This window comes from Martes martes (genome assembly GCF_963455335.1).
Source record: "Martes martes genome assembly, chromosome: 3".
Lineage (NCBI taxonomy): Eukaryota > Metazoa > Chordata > Mammalia > Carnivora > Mustelidae > Martes > Martes martes.
Window position 1 is genome coordinate 126607377 of NC_137890.1, and position 25828 is coordinate 126633204.

The following is a 25828-nucleotide window of genomic DNA, read 5'->3' on the forward strand; positions in this document are numbered from 1 at the left end:
CTGCCTGCCTCTCTGCCTACTTGTGATCTCTTTTCTCTCTCTCTCTCTCTCTCTCTGTCAAATAAATAAAATAAAATCTTACAAAAAATAAAGGCATAAAACAAAATACAGAGGATACAAAGGAAACTAGTTATACTGAAGTGTGTCCAACAAGATCTAGCAACAGATCCAAACATTGCTCTAATTTCAAAAGAGATCTGTGACAATGGTAACATGATGTGGAAATATGATGTGAAAAACTGTTAGTGAATAAGTTCTAGGTACTGTGGTTTTCAGCCTACGTTTATAATTGAAGGAAGTGCTAGATTTTAGTTAGAGCTTAGGGGAACTAAATAGGTCCTTTTTTTTTTTTTTTTCCATTCAAGTTCACAAACCCTTGAATTCTGTCCACAGACCCTACAGGTGTAAGGGTCCAGGTTAGGAATGCCGGGTCCTTTAGGATCTATGCTGCTGTGCGGTCCTTCGGGAAGGTCCTTTTCTGGTTCTGATGTGGGCTGTTAACTCCATGAGAGGAGGGAACACTGACTGTCCCAAGGCTTTGGGTTCTGCTTCACTGGTGAAGTCAGACTGCCAGGACAGCCGGTCCCAGGACTTACGGCTAGCGAGCCCTTCTGACCTAGGACTCATTCTTCTTCCAAACTTCAGAATGCACAAGGGGTGACTCTGGGAGCTGTTCCAGTGGCCAGCACATGGCTTGCTTGTGCGATACCTGGCTTTTTCACTCTGCACATATTTGGACCAGGTATTAGGGAGAGCTGGTAGAGTCCCGTCTGGTGAGGAGACGGCTAGGAAGGAGCCTAGCATGGGAGACACGATTTGGTCTTCTTTGACCCATGGGGTAAGGTGGCAAGATTGGAGTCTGGGGTTTCTCAAAAGCTTACCTCCAGGCTCCCCGCTGGACAAGCCCAGATAAGCAGGAAGGGACAGAGAGACCCCTGAAGTCAGCACCTTCGAGCCTTCAGGTGGGAGTAGTTTGCCTGGAGAAAGGAGGCAAGACGGGGGCTGGGGAAGTGTCAGCAGCAGCGGAGAGGAGAGAATGGTGAGGGCGCTCAGCCACAGATCCTCCTCCCGTGGTTGTGCTGGGGCCGCTGGGGCAGGGAGGGGTGAGGGGAATACTGAGCCTTTGTGGTCCACAGGCTTATTTATGAGTCAGTCAGTGCACAGACAGAACCGTAACAGCCATAGCAGAAAATTATATAACTAGATTAAAGAGGCCTGACAGGTGGCAGTCCCCTGAAAGGCTCCCTGTACCCCAGTGTGGCCCCTGAGCTGTATCAGACAGGAGTTCAACCCGATCTTTGCAACCAGGGACTGACTCATGAGAACCAGGCCCTTAAGAGGTTCCTGGTGGTCGGCCAGAGCCCACTCGCTCGGTGTTAGGATAATGGGATGGCAGGTTAGCTGGTGAAGCGGGGAGTTCGACACAGTGCATAAGAGGGTTGAGGATGGTTTCATCATCAGGCACATGGATGATCTGTTCCACAGAGCGCACCCCTGGGGCCCTCCAGGCGCCCTTGGCCACCCCCTCCCTTGGTAAGCTGCCTTCTCCAGCTCTGTTAGTACCACGGCTCCGGCGGCAGTCTTTCCCAGTCCATTGCACCTGAATCCGGTTTCCGATGCTTGTCCTTCCTCCTGGCCCTAGGATGTGTGCCACAGTGAGGCCTCGGGTGTCTTCTGCCGCAGGACAGGCTTCATAGCACAGGCCTGCCCTCAGCACTGGTCACACTGCCCACGCGGCCCCACAGGTGACAAGCCGGTGTCATGCAGGAAAGGTCCATTTAAGGAACACGTTTTAAAAGAAGCTTCATCTGAGACAGTCTCTCCGGGAAAAACAGATCGAGTTGTAGCACTACTTCGCTCTTCACTGCCCAAAAAGGCTTCTCGAAAAAGACCAGGGATTCAGAGGACTTGTGAATGAATTAGGGTCTTTCTGTGAGTTGCTCAGTTTCTCCAAGTCCCGGTGTCCCCTGTGAAATGGGTGGAATCATGCTAGTCTGCGGTGTCCCTGTAGGACTTAGAGACCCTGGAGGTGCCCACGATCGAATTGATCGTAAGTGACAGCAGCTGTGCTGGGCGTTTTTCTGAAAATTCATTTTCTTGGCGATCCGCTTGGAATGCCCGAACTGTCTTAATTCCCATCTTCCAGCAGCTTTCACAAGTCCAGACATGTCCTTTTAGATTTTGCGTTCCCTTTCTGTTAACAGAAAGCAAGCCATCTAACAATACTTTAATAGAAAGTATTGTTTCATGGTGTAAGTTTTCTCACACTAACTTTTCATGGTTGAACTGAATTTTTTAAAATTCTAATTGTTTTCTTTCACTAAGAGACGTGGAGAACAAGAGAAAGATAATTCTGCCGTTTGAAGGGTGCCTGGGTGGCTCAGTGGTTAAGCATCTGCCTTCGGTTCAGGTCATTATCCCAGGATCCTGGGATCGAGCCCCACATCGGGCTCCTTGCTCTGGGGGGAGCCTTGCTTCTCCCCTGCCTGCCACTCCCCCTGCTTGTGCTCCTGATCACTCCCTCTGTCAAATAAATAATTTTTTTTTTAAATTCTGTGTTTGAAATTCAGGACACATGTTCCATGTGGTTCACGTGGGGAGTGTCCCAGGCTGCCCACTGGCGTAAGACTCAGCTTCTACAACAGGCAGCTCAAATTTTAGTGCCCATGAATCACCTCAGGATCTTGCTAAAGTGCCGAAACAAATTTGGTGGGTAGAAAGAGGGGCTGAGATTTGACATTTCTAAGAGCTCGGGGTGACACCCCTGCTGCTGACCCATGACCACACTTGAGGAGGGACTGGGTGGGAGGAGCCCAGATTACTTGGGGGTGAGAGCGCCTGGCCCTACACTGGTCCTGGGACCCAGGAATGGGACCCTGAAAACTGAGCAGGGAGGAGGATTCATGACTGGTGGAAGTGCTGGGAAGCTTCCTCATCCAGTAGGTTCTTCAGCCCCTGATGTTTGCCAGGCTGTCCCCTTCCCACTGCCATGGGCTGGGTTTTCCCTGCATTCTCCCAGCCCGCCACCATCTGGCTTCCCCTTGTTCCCAGAGCTGTCACACTATTCAGAAAGCCTTTCTAATGAAGTGTATTTCTAGTAAACAGCTTGGGACTCTGAGGTCTGGACCTTGTCTCTTTGTTCCCCTTTTAAAAAACTTCGATCCTATAAGGAAATGCCCAGTAGCACAAAGATGGCATCTGGCCCCCTTGCCCATCTTACCCGCCTGCCTTACCTTATTCCTGCCTTCTTTCCCTGGAGGACTGTGAGACCTTGGAGGGCAAGACCAGAAAAATATTCGTCTTTGCGTGCCTACAATGCGTGCTGAGTCCCAGGCGAAGGCCAGGCATTTGCAAGAAGAAAACCACCTGCCAGCTTACACAGGCTCTGGGTGTTGTTTCCCAGACCTGCTCTGGTGGGTAAGGGAATTGAGCAGTGTGAGGCACCAATTTTGCTTCCAATATCTTAAGACATTTGGGCTCAGAAACCTCCCCTGCTAGGGTCCTTCCAGAAGAGTCACATCTTAGCAATGTTGTAAAGATGATTACACCCCTTGGGGGCGCCTGGGTGGCTCAGTTGGTTAAGCGTCAGACTCTTGGTTTTGGCTCATGGTTATCATTTCCAGGTCCTGAGATCGAGCCCGGTGATGGGCTCTGCACTCAGCAGGGAGTCTGCTTGAGATTCTCTGCCTCTGCCCCACCCCAACCCCCTCTCTCTCAAAAAAAAAAAATCTGATCTTCGTGAAGAGCTGTCCCTTTGGTGGGAAGGAGGGAAGGAAGATTAGAACAAAGTACAACTAAAAAGTCTAATCCATGACCAAGTTTTGTTTGTGTTTGCTTTGTTTTTACAGAGTGACCAGCAAGACTGTTGAACGTGTAGCTGTCCAAGATGCCCGTCCCTCCCCCTCCGGCGCCCCCGCCCCCGCCGACATTTGCTCTGGTGAGTGGCCCCTTGCCGACCCCGAATGGTGCACGAAGCAGGCCAGGTGAAGTTGAACCTGGCGCCCATGCATTTGTTTTGCATGTATTTGCATTATGGCATGAAAACCGTGGGGCAGGTTTTCCAGTTGCAAGTAAGTCAGCCCCTGAGACCCGGGGGGCCGGTTGTCAGAGGGCTCAGGAGGTGCAGAGGACATGTGTGGGGTGTGCGTTTGTGGGGTTTCCTCTGTCAGGTCCATCAGGGAAACATCCTGTCCCTTCCCAGTACTGGGGTTCTGCCCAGCATGCTCTGTTGCCATTCAATGGACTTGACTTCTACCCTTTAACTTCTGGACAGAACAGTCCAGAAACCCTGATCTATGTATGAAATGCAGTCGTTCACGCTCCTGCAGACTCACTCTTTCTTTTTCTCTGACTTTCCCTTCTTCCCTTCTTCCCACTCATCTTCTTGGCAAATACCATCCACTACTCCCTTATTCCCACTTCCCCCACACTCACACCCTTCTTTAAATCCGTCCTTGCAGGGGCACCTGGGTGGTGCGGTCAGGTAAGTTTCCACTCTTGGTTTCAGCTCAGGTTGTGATCCCAGGGTCATGAGATTGAGCCCCAGATAGGGGTCGTGCTCAGTGTGGAGTCTGCTTGAGATTCTCTCCCTCTCCCTCTGCCCCTCCTGCTCATTATCTCTCTCTCTCTCTCTAATAAATAAATAAATCTTTAAGTCTGTCCTTACATTTAGATATCTACTTTCCAAAGGAATTTCTTCACTGGGCTCCTCCTGGTCGCTTAATAGACCTATCCTCAGAAATTAGTGCACCTTCTTACAGGAAGCCAGCAGCCCTCCCCGTGATGACACAGAAAAGGCTCCCAGATGCACCCCCTTGCCCCATTCCCTGCCTCAGCATGGGAAGGCTTCACTGCTGATGGGTCCTTTTCACTTGGGGAAACTGAGGCTCAGAGATGAAAAGTCTCTTGCTCAGGCTTCCACAGGACACATTTATGTAGCCCATCTGAGGTTGGAACCCAGTTAGAAGAACAAACAATTAACCAGCTTGTTGCTACCCAGTGTGGTCCTCCAGCTGCTGCTTAGCGGCCCCAAGGAGACAGGTACAGAAAGAATAAGCATTAAGAAACATTGCAATTTGACAGCAGTGTTATGTCTGTTGTTTCTAAGATTGTATTTCGTGGGTCTCTTTTTTAAGTAATTCATTTATTCTTTTTTAAAATATTTATTTACTTGTGTATTTTTAGAGAGAGAGAGAGAGTGTGCACATGTGAGCAGGAAGGGGGAGGGACAGAAGGAGAGGGAGAGAGGGAATCTTCAGCAGACTCCTTGCCCAGCTGGGAGCCTGACATGGGCCTCGATCTCACAAGAGATCATAACCTAAGCTGAAATCAAGAGTCAGGTGCTTAAGTGATTGAGTCACCCAGGTGCCCCCTAATTCATTTTTCTAATAATTAATTGTCATTTTACAAAAGTATCAGTCCAAGGTGAACTGGGAAAATAAAAATTTGAAACTGATCCTTCACTCAGATAAGTTTGAAAAATCCTGATCCAGGGGCATCTGGGTGGCTCAGTCGGTTATGAATCTGCCTTCAGCTCAGGTCACGATCTCAGGGTCCTGGGATTAAGCCTCATATCAGGCTCCCTGCTCAATGGGGAGTCTGCTTCTCCCTCTCCCACTGCCCCTCCCCCCACACATACTCTCACTCTCTCTCAAATAAATGAAATCTAAAAAAAAAAAAAGAAAAAGAAAGAAAGAATGAAAAGTTCTGATCTAGCTAACATAGCAGTATTTATCTATATTTCCTCAAAAGTGTGGTTTTATACCACTAGCTAGGTAGTATGTAGATTATTTTTTTTAATTTTAATGCTCATGTATTTATTTTAATATGTTCTAAAATTTATAACTATTACATTAAACTTAGGGTTTAATAGTGAGTTAATTTAAAAGAAAATATTCACTGAAAAATTGTATAAGTAATATAGTGAACTGACTTAATGAAAAATATTAAATAAATAGTAATACAGATAGCTGAGAAGACATTCAGGTGGTACTGCAGTGACTGAAATTTATCCTATCAACTCATTTCTATACTTTATTTATTTATTTATTTTCATTTCTCTACATTTTTATGTGACTTAAAGCAAGATCCTAGAGAAGTAGGATACAGAGACGAACAAAGGAAAAGGTGGGTTGGTGGCTGTCACAGGGCACTGTCTGGTGGGACAGCTCAGTGAAGGGCTCCAGACTGCCCACCGGAGAGGAATTAGCACCCAAGGAGGTCAGGCATCAAAATACATTTGGAGGCATCACAGGAGGCCGGTGAAAATTGCTGCCCTTCATCCTTAAAATGAAGACAGTAGGTAATCTTAAGAGTTCACTCCATGACGTCCAAGATGTGTCATCAAGTTGAAAAACTAAATTTCAGAGCAACAGAAGATGACTCCATTAGCACATGGGAACTGTGCATGTAAGAGCCCTTCTGGAACGATCGGCTACTAATATTAACAGGCTTGCTCAGGGCAGTGTCACAGGTGGGTGGGGAAGGGGCATTTTGTTACTTTTCTTAACTGAGGTATAATTGACATTTAGGGTGATGGAAGTTTAAGTCATACAACATGTTGATTTGCTACATTTTTATATTTAATGTAATTACCACCTGAGCTTAGCTAACACCTCTTTCACATCACGCAATTATCATTCCCTTTTCCTGGTGAGAACATCAAAGACCCAGTCTCTTAGCAGCTTTGAAGTTTATAATACAATATTGTTGACTCTCATCACCATGCTGTACTCGTCCAGGACTTGCTCATCTTCTGGTTGTGAGTTTGTACCTTTAACAGCTGCTCCCCAATGTGGGCAAGGGGCATGTTAGATCCCACGTTTACCCTTCTGTCAAGTTACAGGGGAGCCTCTGGAATCACACTGCCGGGGTTTGGATCCTAGGGTCCTCCTCCAACTGTCTCGGTGACTGGGCCAAATGATTTTACCTCCCTGTGCCTCTGCTCTCTTGTCTCTAGAGTGGAAATAATGACTCACAGGACTGATGAGGACTAAATGAATTAATACACGTAAACGAGGTAAAAACAGTGCCTGGCCCATAGTAAATGCTATATAAAATGTTAACTGCTGTAATTATGAGCAAGTAATACCTTATAATTATTCCAGGACCCTTTCACCTTAACATAGAGCTTCTGTGTATCCTGCTTCAGGGTTTTTCTTAGCTTTCCCTCTGCCTCTAACTCGTAATAAATCGCTGGGTGAGGTAGCAAGCTAAACGGTCCCAGCTTTACCTCCTGTGCCCCCGACCGGCTCCTCTGGAATCAGATCCTTCCAGAAGGGCTGGGACCAGCCTGGAAGGCCTCTGAGGTCTGCTGAAAGGACCACTGGGTTTGGGGAAGTCACCTCTGCCTAGGGCCAGGCCAGACCTAGCCAGCTCCCCTGTGTGACAGACCCAGGCACATGCCTACTACTTCCGAGTCCTGTGCTCTAGGCTCTGTGTCCCCGCTCCCTAAAATAACCCTGAGGAAGCAACATCCCAGTTTCATAGTACGGATCTTTCCCAGGCATTCCAGAAAAGTGAGAAAATACCTAAGCATTTTAAAGCAGCACCTTTGTCCACTCTGCAATCTCTGTGAGCTAAGCTTTCAAAGGAATTAAATGTGAGAAACACCTTAGGCAAGGGCATGCGGGAACTTCTGGGGCTTATGGACATGTTCTAGATCTTGAGTGTGGTGGTGGTCTCATGACTGTACCCTTTTCAAAACTTGTAGAACTATTCACTAAAGTAGTGACTTGACTATATGGAAATTACACCTCAGATCTGCCCTAACTTAAAAAGAAAAAAATCTTTGTCAACATAAACAGAGGTAATTATTTTCTAAAACTTGGGTGAATTTAAAACACATGCAACTGACCCTTTTTGCTAGAGACAATTTTCCCCTTGCTCCAGGTTAGCTCTAAAAGATAGGAGAGAGAAGCTGTTCTTCAGGACACATTCTGGAGTATGAAGCCTTGTAGTATCTAGCAGAATCTCAAAATTCCCTTCTCATTTCAAGCCATCCAACCCTGGCTCTGTTGGTGACCACCAGATTGTGGTCTGAATTTTTAGAGACTTTTATCAGGGACTGACTCTTCCTGCATTAAAAATGAATGTAATTTATTGCTGCATCTGTTCCCAAATGTCTGGGTCTTAAAAAGAATGACCTTGGATCTAAAACTTGTGGAGAATTTACAACCATTGCCAAGAACCTCAGTAACAAGCTTGCAGTCCTCTAGCTGTCCCCTCTGAGTGTTGTAGTATATGATTTTAATTCAAGAGATGACTATAAGTCTGCATGGTTTCCTTTCAGGCCAATACGGAAAAGCCTACCTTGAATAAGTCAGAACAGGCTGGAAGAAATGCTCTTCTCTCTGACATCAGCAAAGGGAAGAAACTGAAGAAGACAGTCACCAATGACAGGAGTGCGCCGATATTGGACAGTAAGTGAAAAAAGCTGTTTTCCATGGAGATAAGTGATTTATGGCCTAACAGTCAGCCCTACCCCTCCAAAAAGTGTTTTGTTTTGGGTTTTGTTTTTTTGTTGGTTTTTTTTTTTTTTTTTTTTTTTTTTGGTTAACAACAGCTGCAAAGCTAGTAAAATAAGGGACTGTATCACTCATTGTGGCCACAGCTCTGGCTTGGGTTCCCTCTAATGCTGCAGGAAGCCAGTATAATAATTCTTTGTCCAAGACACACACAGCAGCGATTCTCTGAATTATTCACCACACTTTCTGGAAGTTAACCCGTTACTCTTTGCACCACAGATCAAAAGGCTGCATGAAATACGGAAAGAGCCCCAGCCTTGGAATCAACAGGTGTAGGTTCGAGTTCTGGCACATCCATCACTTAACCATCTCCACACCTTATTGTCTTTAGGTGTAAAATGGAGATAATGGCTGTTCTGCTGCCCTCAACAGTTTGCTGTGAGCAGCAGACGAGACAATGCAAAAGTGTTCTGTGGGCTGGGATGTGTCATTCAAGTGTAAGATATGATTTTCAGGAGCTGGGAGAGAGAGAGGAAATGAGATCACAACTTTGCTTATCTACCCATCGTAAGTCTGAGGAACTTTCGAGAACAAGCCAGGGGATGTAGAAACAAGCAGGTACCCACAACACAGAACTCCTGTTAACATTTACCACAGAATGAAAATGTATCCATGACTTGAATCTACTGGTAGTTAATAACCAGGCCTTGAAACTGTCTCCTCACATTCCTAGACCCTTCCACTGCTGGCTACCCATATCCTACACTCAGATCCCATTCGGACTCAACAGGAAATAGACTGACTTTCCAAAAATCACCACAGGGAGCTTTGTAGATGGTGACCAGTGGATGCAGGATTTTAGCCAAGTTGAGGAGTAGAAGTGTTTAGGAAGAATTTCTAGGAAAAGCACCTAATGAGTAGAGAAGAAAGGTGGCTCAGAGTTAGGTGAGAACATTAGTATGGGGGGAAAATGGAAAAGAGGAAGACCAAGACAAAGGCTTTTGCACATTGCTCTGCTGTGTCAGGTTGTGTGTTGCAGGGGAGAGAGTACACCATTCTCCAGAAGAAACTATGGGGACTTTTAACCTTGACTGGACACAGTTACCTCTTAGTCAAAATGTCCACGAGGGGCGCTGGGTGGCTCAGTCGTTAGGCGTCTGCCTTGGGCTCAGGTCATGGTCCCAGGGTCCTGGGATGGAGCCCCGCATTGGGCCCCCTGCTCAGGGGGGAGCCTGCTTCCCCTCCTCCTCTCCCCCTGCTTGTGTTCCCTCTCTTGCTCTCTCTCTCTCTCTCTCGGCAACTTTTTTTAAAAAAAAGCTTATGAAACTGATCAGGTTATTTTATAATCCCTTAATCCTCCTGATTGGTGTCACAAAATTCTCCCTGAAGGGACCCCAGCACCACTTACCTCTGGGGAGCCTTGGTCCAAAGCTGTCTGAGTCCCGGTGCAACGTATGGGGCCAGAGGCGCTCCGCACACTGCTGACATCTGGGACACAGCTCAGTCATTCTTTCCCCCAGGAGGAGGAGCCAGGGGCTTGAGAGAGGTAGAGGTGAATTCCCCACTGATACTAAGGACACTGGACAGTCGGTGGCCTATTCCAGAATCCACTATTAGAAACTCACTGTATTCTTCAAGGTCCCCTTCTCCTGCCATTAAATGGAAAAAAATGTTAGCTCTTCTCCCTTCCAGTGGTTCAGTGATATTTATGAACGCACTTTGCTTCATGGACACAAGATGCAACCCAGCTCATGCCCTGTTGTCCGTGCACTTAGCGGACACAGGCACTGTGGTCATGGGCTCTGTAAGTGGCATGGTCCACCCATAGTTTTATACTTGTTTGCAGCTGAAGCCTCCCTGGGTTCTATGTCAAAATGTTGACCCTGGTTATGCAGGATAAAGCTCTTATTTCAGCCTTGTCCTGTAGTGTGATTCCTAAGGAAGTGACCAGGAGCCAGTGAGCGATCATCAACTACTTTAGCTTTTCTCTCTGAAAGATGCTCCAAAGGTCCAGGTTAAGAACACCGATGAATGATATCTGATAGTGCATCAGTCTCTTTGAATGTCCACCGCCATGTAAAGGTATCCTATTTAAATGCAGCATTCCAAAATTTATCATTAATTAATGAGTAATATTTGTGTCAAGAGCATATTATTATTATTATTGGTAATAATTAAAATTAGTAAAAAAAAATTGTAGGGGCACCTGGGTGGCTCAGTGGGTTGGAGCCTCTGCCTTCAGCTCAGGTCATGGTCCCAGGGTCCTGGGATCGAGCCCCACATCGGGTTCTCTGCTCCACCGGGAGCCTGCTTCCTCCTCTTTCTCTCTGCCTGTGTCTCTGCCTACTTGTGATTTCTGTCTGTCAAATAAATAAATAAATAAATCTTTAAAAAAAAAAAATTGTAGGGACGCCTGGGTGGTTAAGCGGCTACCTTCAGCTCAGGTCATGATCCCAGGGTCCTGAGATTGAGTCCCACATCGGGCTCCTTGCTTGGCAGGGAGTCTGCTACTCCCTCTGCCTCTGCCTGCTTCTCTGTCTGCCTGTGCTCACTCTCTCTGACAAATAAATAAATAAAATCTTAAAAAAAAAAAAGAAAAGGTTTAAAAAATTGTAATTTTGTAACAGGAGCCATTTTGCATATAATTCTGGAAATTGTTATTGTAATTTGATTTGTTAGATGAGGTAATCCTTGTCAGTTCGTGATCAGGTTATTTCTTCTATCAGCAGATCTCCCAAAGGTATCTCAGAAAGCTCCACCCCTAAAAAAAAATGCAGAGCTAACACAGGCTTAGGATCAGTCTAATCGAGAAGAAAAGAAAACACAAATGAATAAAAGTAGGACTCAGCATAGATTAGTGAGAGATTTAACACAGGTTTTTTCAAAATTAAGGATGCTGTGATGCATTTATATGCTAAAACATGTTAAAATCTTAAAGAAATTAATTTTTTACAAAAAGCATAAATTTACCAAAATTCACTCATGAGGCTTCAACAAGCAAGGCGAAGTTGAACACTTTTTCTAGCTTTCTCTCTAAAAAGCTTTAGAGCCAGATGACTTTATCAGTGAATTCTTCCAGATTTTAAGAAACAGCTTATTCAAAGGCTATACAAATCATTCCCAAACATAGGAAGAAAGGAAAAGCTATCTGATCGATATAATGGGATTCACATGGTCCTAACCTCAAACTTGACCAAGGCAGCACAAACACAAAAAGAAAGCTATCTATCAGTGTCCCAGGGGACCTGTGGCAATGTCTGGAGGCATTTTTAGTTGTCACAAGTTAGCCAAGGTGGGGTTCCTACTGACATCTAGTGGGTGAAGGCCAGGCATGCTGGAAACATTCTACAGAGAACAAGACAGCCACCCACAAAGAACTATCTGCCCTAAAGTGCCAGTAGTTTCCGGGTTAAAGGCGTGCTCATTAAAAGTAAACTATGGTTGCCTGTAGCAATATTAATAATTTATATCATATGGAAGTTCAGTCATCAAAGTAATTACTTATATAAACTAGAACAAAGATAAGATACAAGAGGAAGCAAAACCTTTATTATTTGGAGACCTTATGTCTAGTAGAAAATCCAAGATAATAATTTTTTAATAAATTTTAATTTAGAAAATATTAGCAGAATGGTTTATTAGATGTCAAATGAAATTTTCTTTTAAGGATTTTTTTTATTTATTTGACAGAGTGAGAGAGATCACAAGTAGGCAGAACAGCAGGCAGAGAGAGAGGGGGACGCAGGTTCCCTGCTGAGCAGAGAGCCAGATGCAGGGCTCAACCCCAGGACCCTGAGATCATAACCTGAGCTGAAGGCAGAGGCTTAACCCACTGAGCCACCCAGGTGCCCCGAAATTTTCTGATGCCAATGATAACCAATTACAAAAGGGAGCAAACACCCCTTTCACAGTTTCAACAAACAAAAACGTATCAAAGTAACCTTAACAAGAAGCATATGTGACCCATATCAGGAAAAATTATAAAACTTGACTGAATGTACCAGAAGACATGGGAGAGTATACCATGTTTCCATACAGTCTAAATATCATAAAAGTGTCAGTCTTCCCTTATTGATTTGTAGATTTCATACTGCCTGTCAAAGACTCTAGAAGGTTTTCCAGGGGTAAAACTTTAAACAATGTTAAACCTCATACATACAAACATACATACATACGTCATAAATTGTATGAGACACTTCTTTAAAAAGGGTTATAGTCATGGCTCTCATATAGATATAAAACAAACATATGTCAAATATTTTATTTAAATCATTAACTACTGAGGGAAGTAGTATAATGTTACCAGTGCAAAGGAGAGTTCAAAGTACCACACACATCAGAGCTGAAATGAATTTACAGATAGGTAAACCTATGTGAAGTCAATTGCCTGCCACTGAACACAACTATTTTACATTCCTATGGACAATTATTATCAGGTTTCTGCAACTTACAGAGTTGTAAAATATGTCATAGACAAGGGAAGTAACCCGAAAGGCTAGACGGGATACTTAGTAATCTTTTTACTTTCTTTTTCTTTCTTTTCTTTTTTTTCTTTCTTTACATTGTTGTCTATTTACTCATTTCAGAATGCTCCACAGGCTTGGGGAAGTAAATACAAAATAAAACAAAATTTTTGTACCATCTTCAACTGCAGGGAGTTTTTAAAAATGTTTAAGCCTACTGTTGGGCTTTATGCTATTAGAAAATTGAAATCAAACCATAAGGTCATCAAATAAATAGATGGTCAAAAGAACCACAATATATTCATGCCCTAAAACACAATGTGGTCCCTTAAACTCATGTTTTCAAAGAGTATTTGATGACATGGGAACGCTAACAATAAAGTGTTAAGTGAAAAGAGCAGGCTAAAAGCTGTTTAGTGAATTTGGTCTTAATCTTGAGGAAAAAAATATAAAATGAAAAAGTACTAGCAGGAAAAAATACACCAAAGTAGTGTATAAATTTCCAAAATTATGGGATATTTTATTTTCTTCCCTTTATTTTTACGATTCTCCTTTTTTACCACCTTTTATTATATCTCCCCCTCCTTTGGGACTTGCTTTCTTTGAAGATTCTTTTCTTTGTCAAATCTTAGGATACAGGTAATAACTCATACAGCAGCTAGCCAAGCAGGGAGCATGGGGGCAAGGCATCATCTATCACTAATTCTCCTGCTGTGGGGCCTGGGACCGCCCTGGAGTGAAAAGCAAAACCCCTCCTTTTCTGACCAGGGGTAGGGTGAATTGTTAAAATACTGCTTTTTCATGAAATCCCAGGAGTCCCGCACAGGCCCAGTTGGAGCCAGCTCCCTGTTTGACCCGCATTGTTTATTGTGTACTTGGGCTCAGGCTGTACTCTGGTGCTGTTTTCATACACAGCGAAGAGAGTGTTTCCTTCCTTCTGCAGAACCTAAAGGAGCCGGTGCTGGTGGCGGTGGTGGCAGTGGTGGCTTCGGTGGTGGTGGTGGCGGCAGCGGCGGCGGCGGCGGCGGCAGTTTTGGAGGGGGTGCCCCACCTGGCTTGGGAGGACTGTTCCAGGCTGGGATGCCGAAGCTGAGATCCACAGCCAACAGGGATGGTGGTAAGGAGAGTTTCTTTGTCTCTTAGCAACAAGGTGAGGCCGAGTTCCATGGTTTGGAGGCTTGGCATCCTCTCTAAGGCACTGTGCCCTTTAAAACATTTTAGATTGCTTGAAATGGTAACACTGTTTTATAAGAAAGACTCTATTTAGCATCCTTTTTTTTTTTTTTCCTTAAATCAAAATCAGACCACTCCATGGAGCTGTTAAATATTTGCCCTGTGTCCTCGGGGTAACTTGTACTATTTTGTACTCTTCTAAAGGGTGAGCTAGAGTGGGAAGGAACAGGAGGAGCAAATGGAACTGGCCACCGCTGGAAGGTCTGCCTGGTGACCTGGCACATTCACCTTTTCTCTGTGAGGCAGCCTGACCCAGCTGTCTAGTATGGAAAATACCTGTGAGCCACTTTCCAAAACACTGTGGAGCGTGTTATACGGAATATAATTACATGTCTCACTAAATCTAGAAAGGTGTTTTGCATGACAGACATCTGGCATTTGAGGGCCAGTGATTCTAAATATTGTCTGCACAGACACATGGAAACGAGTCCTATGGGATTGTCTTGAACCTAATGGCAGAGAGAAAAATGGAAACTGGTCATGCCCAAATAAAAAACCTTATGAAGTACATGAGGCTCAATAAGTTTTACCATAAACTTTTGGTATTAATGTTTGTTGTGTTAGAAGACTTTTATTTCTAATTCTGTGATCGTTTCGTATGTCTCCTGTGAAAGTGTGAAATTCTCACAATCATATAAAGACAAAACCACTAAATCCTCATGGTTAGCTGACTATTTAGTGTTGGATGGTCAAAATCTAGAAAGATACTTAATATGAGAGATTCTGTCTTGCCAGACCTACATTCACATTTAAATTTACTTACTTAAAACCCACCAGAAGGACTGAGGCAGCTGACAAATGCAGACATTCAGTGCTTTAACAACAGGTGAAGAAATTAAGGCAAAAGACAACTGGAAATAAATTCATAACGTGAAGAAGGAATTATGTTCGTGCACAAAATGGTGTACTAAATGTACACATCAGCCTAGTGTACCGTCCACATAGTGAACACTGTCCATGTGATGTACACATGGCTAATAACCCAGCTTAAATCCGATACAATTTATCACAGGTTGGTGGCCTAGAAATATACCACACAGTCAAGGGAAACACATTTTTCTTCTAGTACGGAAGTTGAAATAAATTCTCTCTAGAGTTCATGTTACTCCGCTGTATGAATCCATCCAAATGTCTCTCATCGTGCCTTGGGTGAAATCTGAAGTCCTCTGGGGGGCACCTGGGCTGGCTGAGTCCGTTAAGTGTCTGCCTTTGGCTCAAGTCATGATCCCAGAGTCCTGGCTCCTGTCTCAGCTGGAAGTCTGCTTCTCCTTCTCTCTTTGCTCCTTCCCCTGCCCCCCACCATGTTCTCCCCCTCTCTCTCTCTTTCTCGCAAATAAATAGTCTTTAAAAAAAAAAAAAAGTCTGAAGTCCTCTGCTTTATAAGGGTCCTTATGACCTGGCCCTTGCTGGCCACTCAGGGTCCGCTTGCTAGCTTCTCCATGCTCGCTGTGCCAGGCACACAGGCCTGGGTTTTTCAACTTGAAGCTCATTCCCATTCCAGGGCCTTTGCACCTGCTGGCTCTCTGCATAAAGCACCTTCTTCCCTATCTTTCTATAGCCGGCCTCAGCTCAAATGTCGTATCTTCAAAAAAGCCATCCCCAGCCAGCCACCCCATCTATCTGGTCTTTCCATCTCAACCTATTTCAGTTTCTTTTCAGTACTTACAACTATCTGCAAATGTTTATATGATTGCCGGTTCATTATTTATCTCTCCCGCAAGAATGTAAGCCACAGGAGAGCAGGATTTTTTTCTAATTCTGTATATTCTTCTGGAGTTAGCATCTAGAGTAATGGCTGGTATATAGCTGGTACTCAATTAATATTTGGTATATTAATTAACTCCCAGTTGAAGTGGTAGAAGTTTCCAGGGTCACCATTTTTTGAGAATTACCTTAGGTTCCAAGAGATTCTGGGGTGGTGATTTGAATTTTTCCATAACTTTGTTTCCTTCTGTTGATCCAAAGCAGTTTAATATTAATTACATAATAGTGTTGACGTGGAAGGTGATTCAGTAAGGAAAAGAACTTGTGTAGTTCGCCTGCTTCTTTGCAGATTAAGACCAACCACCGGTGTCAAGTCTTTCAATCAAACTCTGACCATTTCTTTTTCCTTTGTTAGTTCTTTCTTATTTCAGTTAACGATTCTTCCATGACATTCTTCCACCTTCTCTTGGGAAATTTATTCAAAGGGACTGGGTAAGCCCTCCCCAATGGAGATTTACCTTGAGATAACTAATTTTTCACCTAACATGGCTATGTTATTTTTTCGAACCTGCGAGGTACAGCAGGAGGACAGGGATGTTTGATAGGGAGGAAAGAAAATCATTAGCAGAAATCCCACATGCCAACACCATCCTGTCCTTTTCTTCTCATGATGAATGGGGAGCTCTCCCGAACCACTGACAACTTAATCCTGGTTCTAATGCCAAGAGGGCTCTCCGGCATCTTTTTGCCAGCTGACAGGTTATAGGACCTGGAACTAGCAGGTGCACAGGGATCTGTGATCTGTTCTTCTGTCCCCCGGAAGAACCACCAGAACCTGATTTATATAAATAATAGCTATATACTTTAGAGCATCTAGGAAAGGACTTCCATCCAGTAGCTGAGAATACACTCTAGTTCTCTGATTCCTTTGAGAGGGGGTCCTAATTTTCTAACTGGACTTTTTTTCCCCTGTTCTTCAGATTCTGGAGGAAGCCGACCCCCGATTTTGCCACCAGGAGGAAGAGCCACATCTGCTAAGCCTTTCTCACCCCCAAGTGGCCCAGGGAGGTTTCCTGTACCTTCTCCTGGCCACAGAAGTGGTCCCCCAGAGCCTCAGAGGAGTCGAATGCCTCCCCCGAGGCCCGACGTGGGCTCAAAGCCTGATAGCATTCCCCCTCCAGTTCCCAACACACCAAGACCCATTCAATCAAGTCTGCACAACCGGGGCTCCCTACCAGTGCCTGGGGCCCCCAGGCAGCCCAGTCCTGGGCCCACCCCTCCCCCCTTCCCTGGAAACCGAGGTGCTGCTTTTGGAGGAGGCTCCGTCCGCCAGACACCCTCAAGTTCCTCCTCGCCCTTCTCCAACAGGCCTCCCCTGCCCCCGACCCCCAGCAGGGCCTTGGAGGACAAACCCCCCCCTCCGCCTCCTCCAGTGGGCAACAGGCCCTCCATCCACAGGGAAGCGGTCCCACCGCCTCCCCCTCAGAACAGCAAGCCCCCCGTGCCTTCTACCCCGAGGCCTTCCTCCTCCTCACAGGCCCCACCTCCACCGCCGCCACCAAGCAGGCCCGGCCCTCCTCCCCTGCCTCCCGGTTCCAGTGGCACTGATGAAACCCCAAGACTCCCACAGAGGAATTTGTCTCTTACTCCGTCTACAACCCCGTTACCTTCACCAGGACGATCAGGCCCTCTTCCTCCCCCACCCAGTGAGAGACCCCCTCCTCCGGTGAGGGACCCACCGGGGAGATCAGGTATGTCACACCGGGATGGAGTATGTCTTCCTACAGCCCAGCCTGTTCCCGTGTCACTAATCATCATATAAGCAAAGGGAGTCTGACAGAAGCTTAAGTAAACTCTCAGACTGCTCTAATCTCTTAAGTGACACTTACTGTGGCTGACTTCACCCTGACCTCATGTGAGCCTCTGAGGAAAGTGGGATTACAATTTCTGTCTGCATTTTAGAGATGAAGAGACTAACTTTTTTTTTTTTAAGATTTTATTTATTTATTTGAGAGAGAGGGAGAGAGATTATGAGTAAGTGGGCGGGGAAGAGCAGAGCGAGAGGGAGAAGCAGACTCCCCACTGAACAAGGAGTCCAACTGTGGGACTCGATCCCAGGACCCTGGAATCAGGACCTGAGCCGAAGGCAGACGCTTAACCTACTGAGCCACCCAGACACCCTGACTAACTTATAAAGGCAAATAATCACCAGCTAGTTAATAAGAAGAGACCAGAACTTTCACCTCCAATTCTGAAATGTGCTCGCCACAATACTGCCCTGACTTTCCTAAAGTGAATATCAGCTGTCTTAATTGGGGAACTAAATTCGCATCTCCTGTAAAAGCATCCATTATTCCAACAAGAAGAGTAGCTATCTAAGAGCTAATGAACTTTTCTTGTACTGCTCTCTCCATCTGTCAAGCTTTGAGCCATGTCCCTAATCATTAAAGACAAGTGTTAGAGCCCATTTTGCTGTTTGTTAACACCTTTGGCACATAAATCCCTTGGAGAATCAGATAAAGGTAGAGGCCTTGGGGCAGCTGGGTGGCTCAGTGGGTTAAGCGTCTGCCTTCAGCTCAGGTCATAATCTCAGGGTCCTGGGATCGAGCCCGGCACTGGACTCTCTGCTCAGCAGGAAGCCTGCCTTTCCTTCTCCCACTCCCCCTGCTGTTTTCCCTCTCTCTGCCTCTCATTGTGTCTCTGTCAAATAAATAAATAAAATGTTCAAAAAAAAAAAAAAGGTAGAGGACTTTTGTTCGTGAAAATGCTCATAAGTACAACTCAAAATCTGCGTGCTATTTCATGGATTGAAGGCCCTGCTGCCGCTTGTCTGTGCCCCACGCCCCAGGCTGAGAAAGCTGGATCTAAGTGAAGAACTTTGAGACTTTATGAAATGAAATGAAGTGAGAATTCCCTAGAACTTGAACTCTCTCCTAATTATAATAGGTGCTTTTTATTTCACAGTGGTTATTGATGGGTATAGTAGGACCATATATGTTCTTAATTTAACCTTATTATTATTATATAAGATGCCTGGAAATTGGGTGTCTTTTTCTTTAGGAGAAGCTAACCTTTTGCCCTGTGACCACAAGAACCTAATAAACACAACTCTTTTTTTTTTTAAAGATTTTATTTATTTATTATTTTAAAGATTTTATTTATTCATTTGACAGAGATCACAAGTAGGCAGAGAGGCAGGCAGAGAGAGAGGAGGAAGCAGGCTCCCTGCTGAGCAGAGAGCCCGATGCGGGGCTCGATCCCAGGATCCCGGGATCATGACCTGAGCTGAAGGCAGAGGCTTTAACCCACTGAGCCACCCAGGCACCCCTAAGATTTTATTTATTTATTTGACAGAGGAAATACAAGCAGGGAGAGGGGCAGAGGGAGAAGCAGGCTCCCCACTGAGCAAGGAGCCCGATGCGGGGCTTGATTCCAGGACCCTGAGATCATGACCTGAGCTGAAGGCAGACACTTAACCAACTGAGCCACCCAGGCGCCCCTAAACACCACTCTTTAAATCAGTAGTCCTCAAAGGTGACCACGGGCTAGAATCACCTGGAGAGCTTTAAAAACCGTGCTGGGTCCCTTCCCCAGGGTTTCTGGTTTCATTGCTCTGGGTTACAGACTGGGCATCAAGATATCTGGAGGCTCCCCTGTGATTATAATGTGCTGCAAAGTTTGAGAAGCATTACTTCAAACTGCTCTGCCTCAGACAGTAGGCAACAAATATAAAAAGCTAGTACCAGTCGCTTCAATCCAATCCCTACACATCATGGCACCTCATTAAGTAGTCTTCAGAGAACAAGCGAGAACAGATAGATGAATGAAATGCAGCATTTTCTTCTTATCCAACAGCTAGTGGTATTCCCCCAAAGTGACTAAGGAGCTGTTTGCATGGTTCTACCAAATGGACAAGTCAACAGATTAAATCTTCCCCAAAATAGGACAGGCTATGACATATAGTTGTAATGTTATTTCTTTCGATTATATAAGTCATGTCTGTTTATTATGGAAAATACAGAAAAGTATAAAGAAAACAAAAATGATCTATAATCCTACCACCACCACCCAGAAGTAATCATAACATTTTTTATTATCCTTTCAGCCTTTTTAAAATGTATGTTTTGAGAGGGATGCCTGACTGGCTCAGTCGGTAGAGTATGCAATTCTGATCTTGGGGTCATGAGGTCAAGCCCCACTTGGGCATAGAGCTCACTTTAAAAAAAAAAGAAAAAATAAGTAAAACGTGTGTGTGTTTATATATACATATATATATAAACATATATTTATGTTTACAAAATCAGTATCACAGTATACATACTGTTTGGTTATTTGCTTTTTATTTATCAATCTCATTAACATTTTCTGATAGGATTATAAACTATTCTTGTACAGCCTGACTTCTAATGGCTGCATAATATTAGATCCTACACATTTACCTTTATTTATTCATTCAAACCATCTCTAGATTTTTACTGTTGCAGATAATGCAAGGAATATATTCTTGTAGCTAAATATTTTTGCACACTTCTATGTATTTCCTTTGGATTAATTCCTCAAAATGGAATATTTTGGTGAGCAGGTATGCATAGTAATCTATAAATTTCATAGGTACTTCCAAACTGACCTCTAGAAAATTCCTACCAACTTTCATTCCCACAGGATCTTATGAGAGGTCATCAAGGTATTTTGAGAGGAGGCCTGGCTTTATTGTTAGGAGTGTGGGCTTTAGAATTTGACATATTTGGAGTCTTGACAAAACCTGACTTGAGGTTTTTACCCTTCCAACACCAGCAGCCTCTTCTGTGTCCCTTCACCTCTCAGGGTTGCTGTAAGAATTAAGCGAGACAAGTGTGTATAGTGGTTATCTTAATTCTTAGCATGTAACAGCATTCAATAAATGATGGTTTGTTGCTATTATTACAAGAAGTTGAAATCTGAGGGTGCATGGGTGGCTCAGTCAGTTCAGCATCTGTTTCTTGCTTGGGGCTTAAGTCATGTTCTCAGGCTTGTGAGATCGAGCCCTGCGTTGGGTTTCCTGCTCAGTGGAGGAGTGTGCTTCAGATTCTCCCTCTCCCTTTCCCCTCAGAGAGTTCTGCAAACTCTGTCTCAAAAGGAAAAAAAAAGTGTAATCTGCTTTCTTATCTATTATGCTTGCCTAGGTTTGGAGCAGGGGTCCTGGAAGGTTTGAGAGTTAGGAGCATGAACATTTACTTGAAGAGAGAGAGAGAGAAAGAGAGAGCAAGTCGATCAGGCCCCATAATACTGGAAGTCTAGTTCGCATTTAGTGACAGCTGTGCGCTGGTAGTACCAGTGAAATTAATCCACAGCATGTGAGATACTTCCCCCCCCCCAGTAAATCAGCTCCTCCCGACTGGGAGCCCAGCAATGGCAAACAGATGGAGCAATAAACAAACCCTACCAGGAGAAGCACTGAAGACTCCTTGAGAGACCAACCAACCAGGGCCAGACATGCCTCTCACCTCCGTCAGCTGTCTGGGCCAAGACTTCCAGGCAGGGATATATGCAATGGGTGGGTTGTTCAGTTTAAGGTCCTTTAGGTGGATTCTGAATCTGTAGTTAATAAAAAACATCTATATTTATAGTACCATAAGATGTTGTATTTACATAAAATGTCAGCATCTTGCAAGAGAAGCACACTGCTGAAGACCAGGAATAATTACTAAGGCCATTTTGATTTACATGGGAAGATTCAAGTTGTTTTTTTTTTTTTATTTACTCATAATCCAAATAGCCTCTGAATTTGGAAGATGGGACAAGGAAGACAGGTTTCTTTTGTATTATCAAATAGAATTTCTTTTTTTTTTTTAGGAACTTAAAAATTTCTGATTATACCATACCATTGCAATTTTTAAAAATGGTTTCAGAGACTTAAATAGTACTTTTTATTTGCTTTTTAGCTACTTATTCCTGGCAAGAGTGCTGTGAGATGACCCTCTTGTACTCTTTTGTATATAGAGAGTTTCGTTCCATGTGGTAACCAGCTTGTTCGGGGTCAGGATCAGAGTACGCAGCCGTGCACACTGACTAATCCGCCTCCCCAAAGAGAAAGAACCAAGAAGGAACTCCTGCCAATCTCAGCACGATTGATAGTTGGTTTCCTGATGCTGTTTTTGCCTAGAAACAGATCACATGCATTACAGAAGCATGCTTGTGTAATGAGCAATACCACCGTGCATTTAAAGAGCCTAGTCCCTTTGAAGACCTAAAATAACTTCATAACTAGCTTCTTTTTTTTTCAATTTTTTTAAATGGCATTTATTTCCTAAGAATCATATCACAGTAATTCAGTAGCTATTAAGAAGATTATAAAATTTTTTTAAAGGATATAGTTGTCAGTATAAACAGATTATCACCTGTTCTCAACCTAACCATATCATCTCTAATCTCAGTACAACCCAAAGCCAAGACAGCCATTTAGCTATCGATATCGACATGTGTACATATGTGCAGTTCTGTGTTTATCTGTACTTATTCCTTGCTTGGCTGAATCTCCTAGAAAGTTTCCACTATTTTTCCATAAGCTCTAATTATAGGGCATACATCCAGCAGGTGCTCAATAACTGCACATTGGTAGTGACATGATAATAGTAATGTAGGATGTAAGATACTGCCCTAAATGTTATCCTTTTTTTTTTGTCCCAGGCCCTCTCCCACCACCCCCTCCAATAAGCAGAAATGGCAGCACCTCTCGGGCCCTGCCTGCCACCCCCCAGTTGCCTTCCAGGAGTGGAGTAGATAGTCCCAGGAGTGGACCCAGGCCTCCTCTTCCTCCCGACAGGCCTGGCGCTGGGGCACCTCCTCCTCCTCCACCATCAACATCAATTAGGAATGGCTTCCAAGACTCTTCAGGAGAAGGTGAGGTGGGGTCCGTCCTCTGGGGAAGGGACCTTGGGAACATTCTCAAGCTACAGGGCACCCACTAAATGGTAAATTTGTGTGTGTTGTGTGTTTGCATTAACATTTCTTGTTTCTATGACCCTCATACACTGCACTGCTCTAAGTATCTATCCATTAGAGATCACCATGATTTCAAATTCAAAGTAGTAATCCTTCCTCCTCCACTTTTCAAAAAGGCTGATTGTTTTCCTCTCTCACTGTTGGATTCTCATTTTAGTTAACTTTCTAGAAGATTCCAGAACCCTTAAAAAAATGTCATTTTTGTCATTTATCTTCTTATTACCTACCTTAGCCTGCCTTTCTCAATAGTTTGCTGGGGCAAGAGGCCTGATGATCTACAGGTATTAAGTGGCTTTCCTCTGCCTTTGATTATGAGAGGGTCCCAGTTATTCCTGGGCCTGCTGGTGGGAAGAAAGGTATCTCAGACTTTAGCCCCCAGGTCCTAAGAGGGACTGGCTGGGTCCTAATCACAGTAGTTCAAGTCACTTAGATCTGTCCTTGCTTTGATTCGCTGACCAGTGTATTTCACTGATGCGCTGATCAGTAACATTTGTTGCATTTCTGGGTTTTCTCTAAACTTCTAGGCATGAAACTAGAAGTGCTCTCTGCAGCTCTCTGTGTCCTCTCATTATGTAAGTCTTTGTAGCAGATTGTTACTGAAGATGCTGTTTGTTTCTCTCCCTCAGATGAGTGGGAAAGCAGATTCTACTTCCATCCCATTTCTGACTTGCCACCTCCAGAGCCATATGTACCAACAGCCAAAACTTATCCCAGTAAACTGGCAAGAAGTGAATCCCGGAGTGAGTATTTCTGCAAGGGCTTCAGGTGGCTTCATTCTACTATAGGGTTATATACGAGAGAGGGTTATATAGGAAATCCAGGCCTCCTGCCTGGAGTGGGACAGAGAACCCCATATGGAGCCATCTAAATTCTGGTAAACTCTCCTTCCACAAGTGATGAGGAAAATGGGGATACCCAGAATGAATATGAGAAACGATTACTTTAACGTGTCATCACAAGCTCAATGTAACTTTGGTTTGCTCATAGGTTAAATTGTATTGCTTTGCTTGTTTGGACAGACTTCCCCATCTTGGCATTCCTAAGATAGGACAAATGTCTTCTACTTGTTTTGAGACTAGTCAAATGTCTTAATAATTATAACAAAAACTCACTGCAACTGCCTTGATATTTTAGATACATTATGATCAGGGGCACCTGGCTGGGTCAGTCAGTGGAACAGCGACTCTGGATCTCAGAGTTGTGAGTTTGAGCCCCACCTAGAGTGTAGACATTACTTTAAAAAATAAAATATTAAAATAATAATAATAAAGTCATAAATATATTATGATTATAGATTTTAGAGCATTATGTGAAAATTTTAAATATACCCATAATCTCCCCATATAATCTCCATAAAATCACCACATAACATATTTTCGTTTTACCAGGTTCTCTACTCATTTTTAATCCATATAATTCTTATTGATTTATCATTAAGAATATCAGTATAAGAATATTATAAGAATAAGATTATCAGTATAGAGTGCACTTTCTTGGTGGTGGGGTTTACATAACTTTGCTTAGTAAAATACCTTCCCATTTTATCACATGATTTTTATTTTATAGTATCCCATCAAGTCGACATACAGTGATTTAGTTTACCATTATTGGACATTTAGGTTTTTTCTGGGTTTTGCTAAAATATACAATGCAACCATAAAGAAGTGAATTACTTTTCCTCTATTGAAACAAAAATGGGAACAAGAAGAGGAAATAGAGAAACTGAAATTCCATGACAATAAGTGGTTAGAACAAAGAAAAAATCGGCACAAAACACACATAGATCACTGAGGCGGCTCAGACTTGTAACAGCTTTAAATTTAGAACCAAACTCTCAAACCAGAAATGGGGTGGGGGGCGATTTGCACATGTCGGGTAACTGTCCCTAGCCTTGTCCTCACTCCTTAGGCAGAGCTCCGTACACCTACTCAAGAGTCTCCTGACTCTGTAGCACCCAGTTCTTCAATCCTTTGTGGCTGGATGTTTCCCAGCCATAGAGCATAGAATCATAGCTGCTTCAGTTAAGGCTGGTGAGAAGCAAAATTAGTGGCTTCAGGGAGATGTGACAGGTGGCAGTCTTAGGTCAAAGAGACAGGGATACGGGATTGTACTCTGTGTCATAGCACAGGACAACACAGGAGTTTCTGTTGGGCTGTGAGGACCAGGTCACATTGTGCTCTGTGCCACTCCTGAAGAATTCAGAACATTAGATGTTTTAAGAAAAATTTCCACAAACAAATGCCAGAAGGAAACAGAGTATTGCTGCTTGAAAGGAAAAGGGAGAAGTTTAATTTCTAGAGAAACTCATTTATGTAAAATACTCCATTCCTAGATGATGGCTGATTTAAAAAAAAAAGGCATAACTATAATAAGGTTATATAAGAGTGAAAAGTAAGTCTTCACATGGGACAGATAGCTTCGAGGGTGTGTGTGTGTGTGTGTGTGTGTGTGTGTGTGTGTGTGGCATGAAGAGGGGCTTCTGTCTCTTCCTTTTTGGGCATAACAAATGAATTCACTTTAAGGACTTGTTCATATGGGCTCTAAATATTTTTCCTGGTTTCTTATAAGCATTCTTAATCTATTTTAAGTACTCTTTGTATATTTAAATCAGTAACAGAACCATCCCCCCTCCTCTAGATTTTTAACTTCATAGCTGAACAGATTCCCCTCCCCACCCTGCTGTCTCTAAGACTAAAGGCAACTCGAGTACAGGAACTGTCCTCTCACTACTCCATCTTCCTCAGGTGACCCTGAACCTGAAATATGGTGGGCATTTAAATATATTTCTGAAACTGTTGAATTAATGTCCACTGTACCCAAAAATGTTTTTGTAGACTTGCTTTAAATATTTCTAGGGCTCTGTGTGTTTAATAGATCATCTCTGTAAAAAAACTAAAGTACTGTCGAGTGGTTTTGCTCTGCTCCTGTAGCTGCCTGGGCCTCTGGGTGGGACGGCCGCCTGGCGGGGCCCCCAGGCAGCCC

General features: G+C 43.9%; 1 protein-coding gene across 1 annotated transcript in view; it reads left to right on the forward strand.

The window, feature by feature from the left end:
• The window catches only part of WIPF1 (WAS/WASL interacting protein family member 1), a 116814-nt gene that overhangs the window by 87313 nt on the left and 3673 nt on the right, over positions 1 to 25828 (forward strand). Inside the window, exons 2-7 of the mRNA XM_080797957.1 lie at positions 3849 to 3937; positions 8291 to 8420; positions 13872 to 14045; positions 16846 to 17616; positions 22532 to 22744; positions 23473 to 23586. Coding sequence (XP_080654083.1) covers positions 3887 to 3937; positions 8291 to 8420; positions 13872 to 14045; positions 16846 to 17616; positions 22532 to 22744; positions 23473 to 23586 — 1453 coding nt within the window. The 5' untranslated portion in view covers positions 3849 to 3886. The remainder of the gene's footprint in view (positions 1 to 3848; positions 3938 to 8290; positions 8421 to 13871; positions 14046 to 16845; positions 17617 to 22531; positions 22745 to 23472; positions 23587 to 25828) is intronic.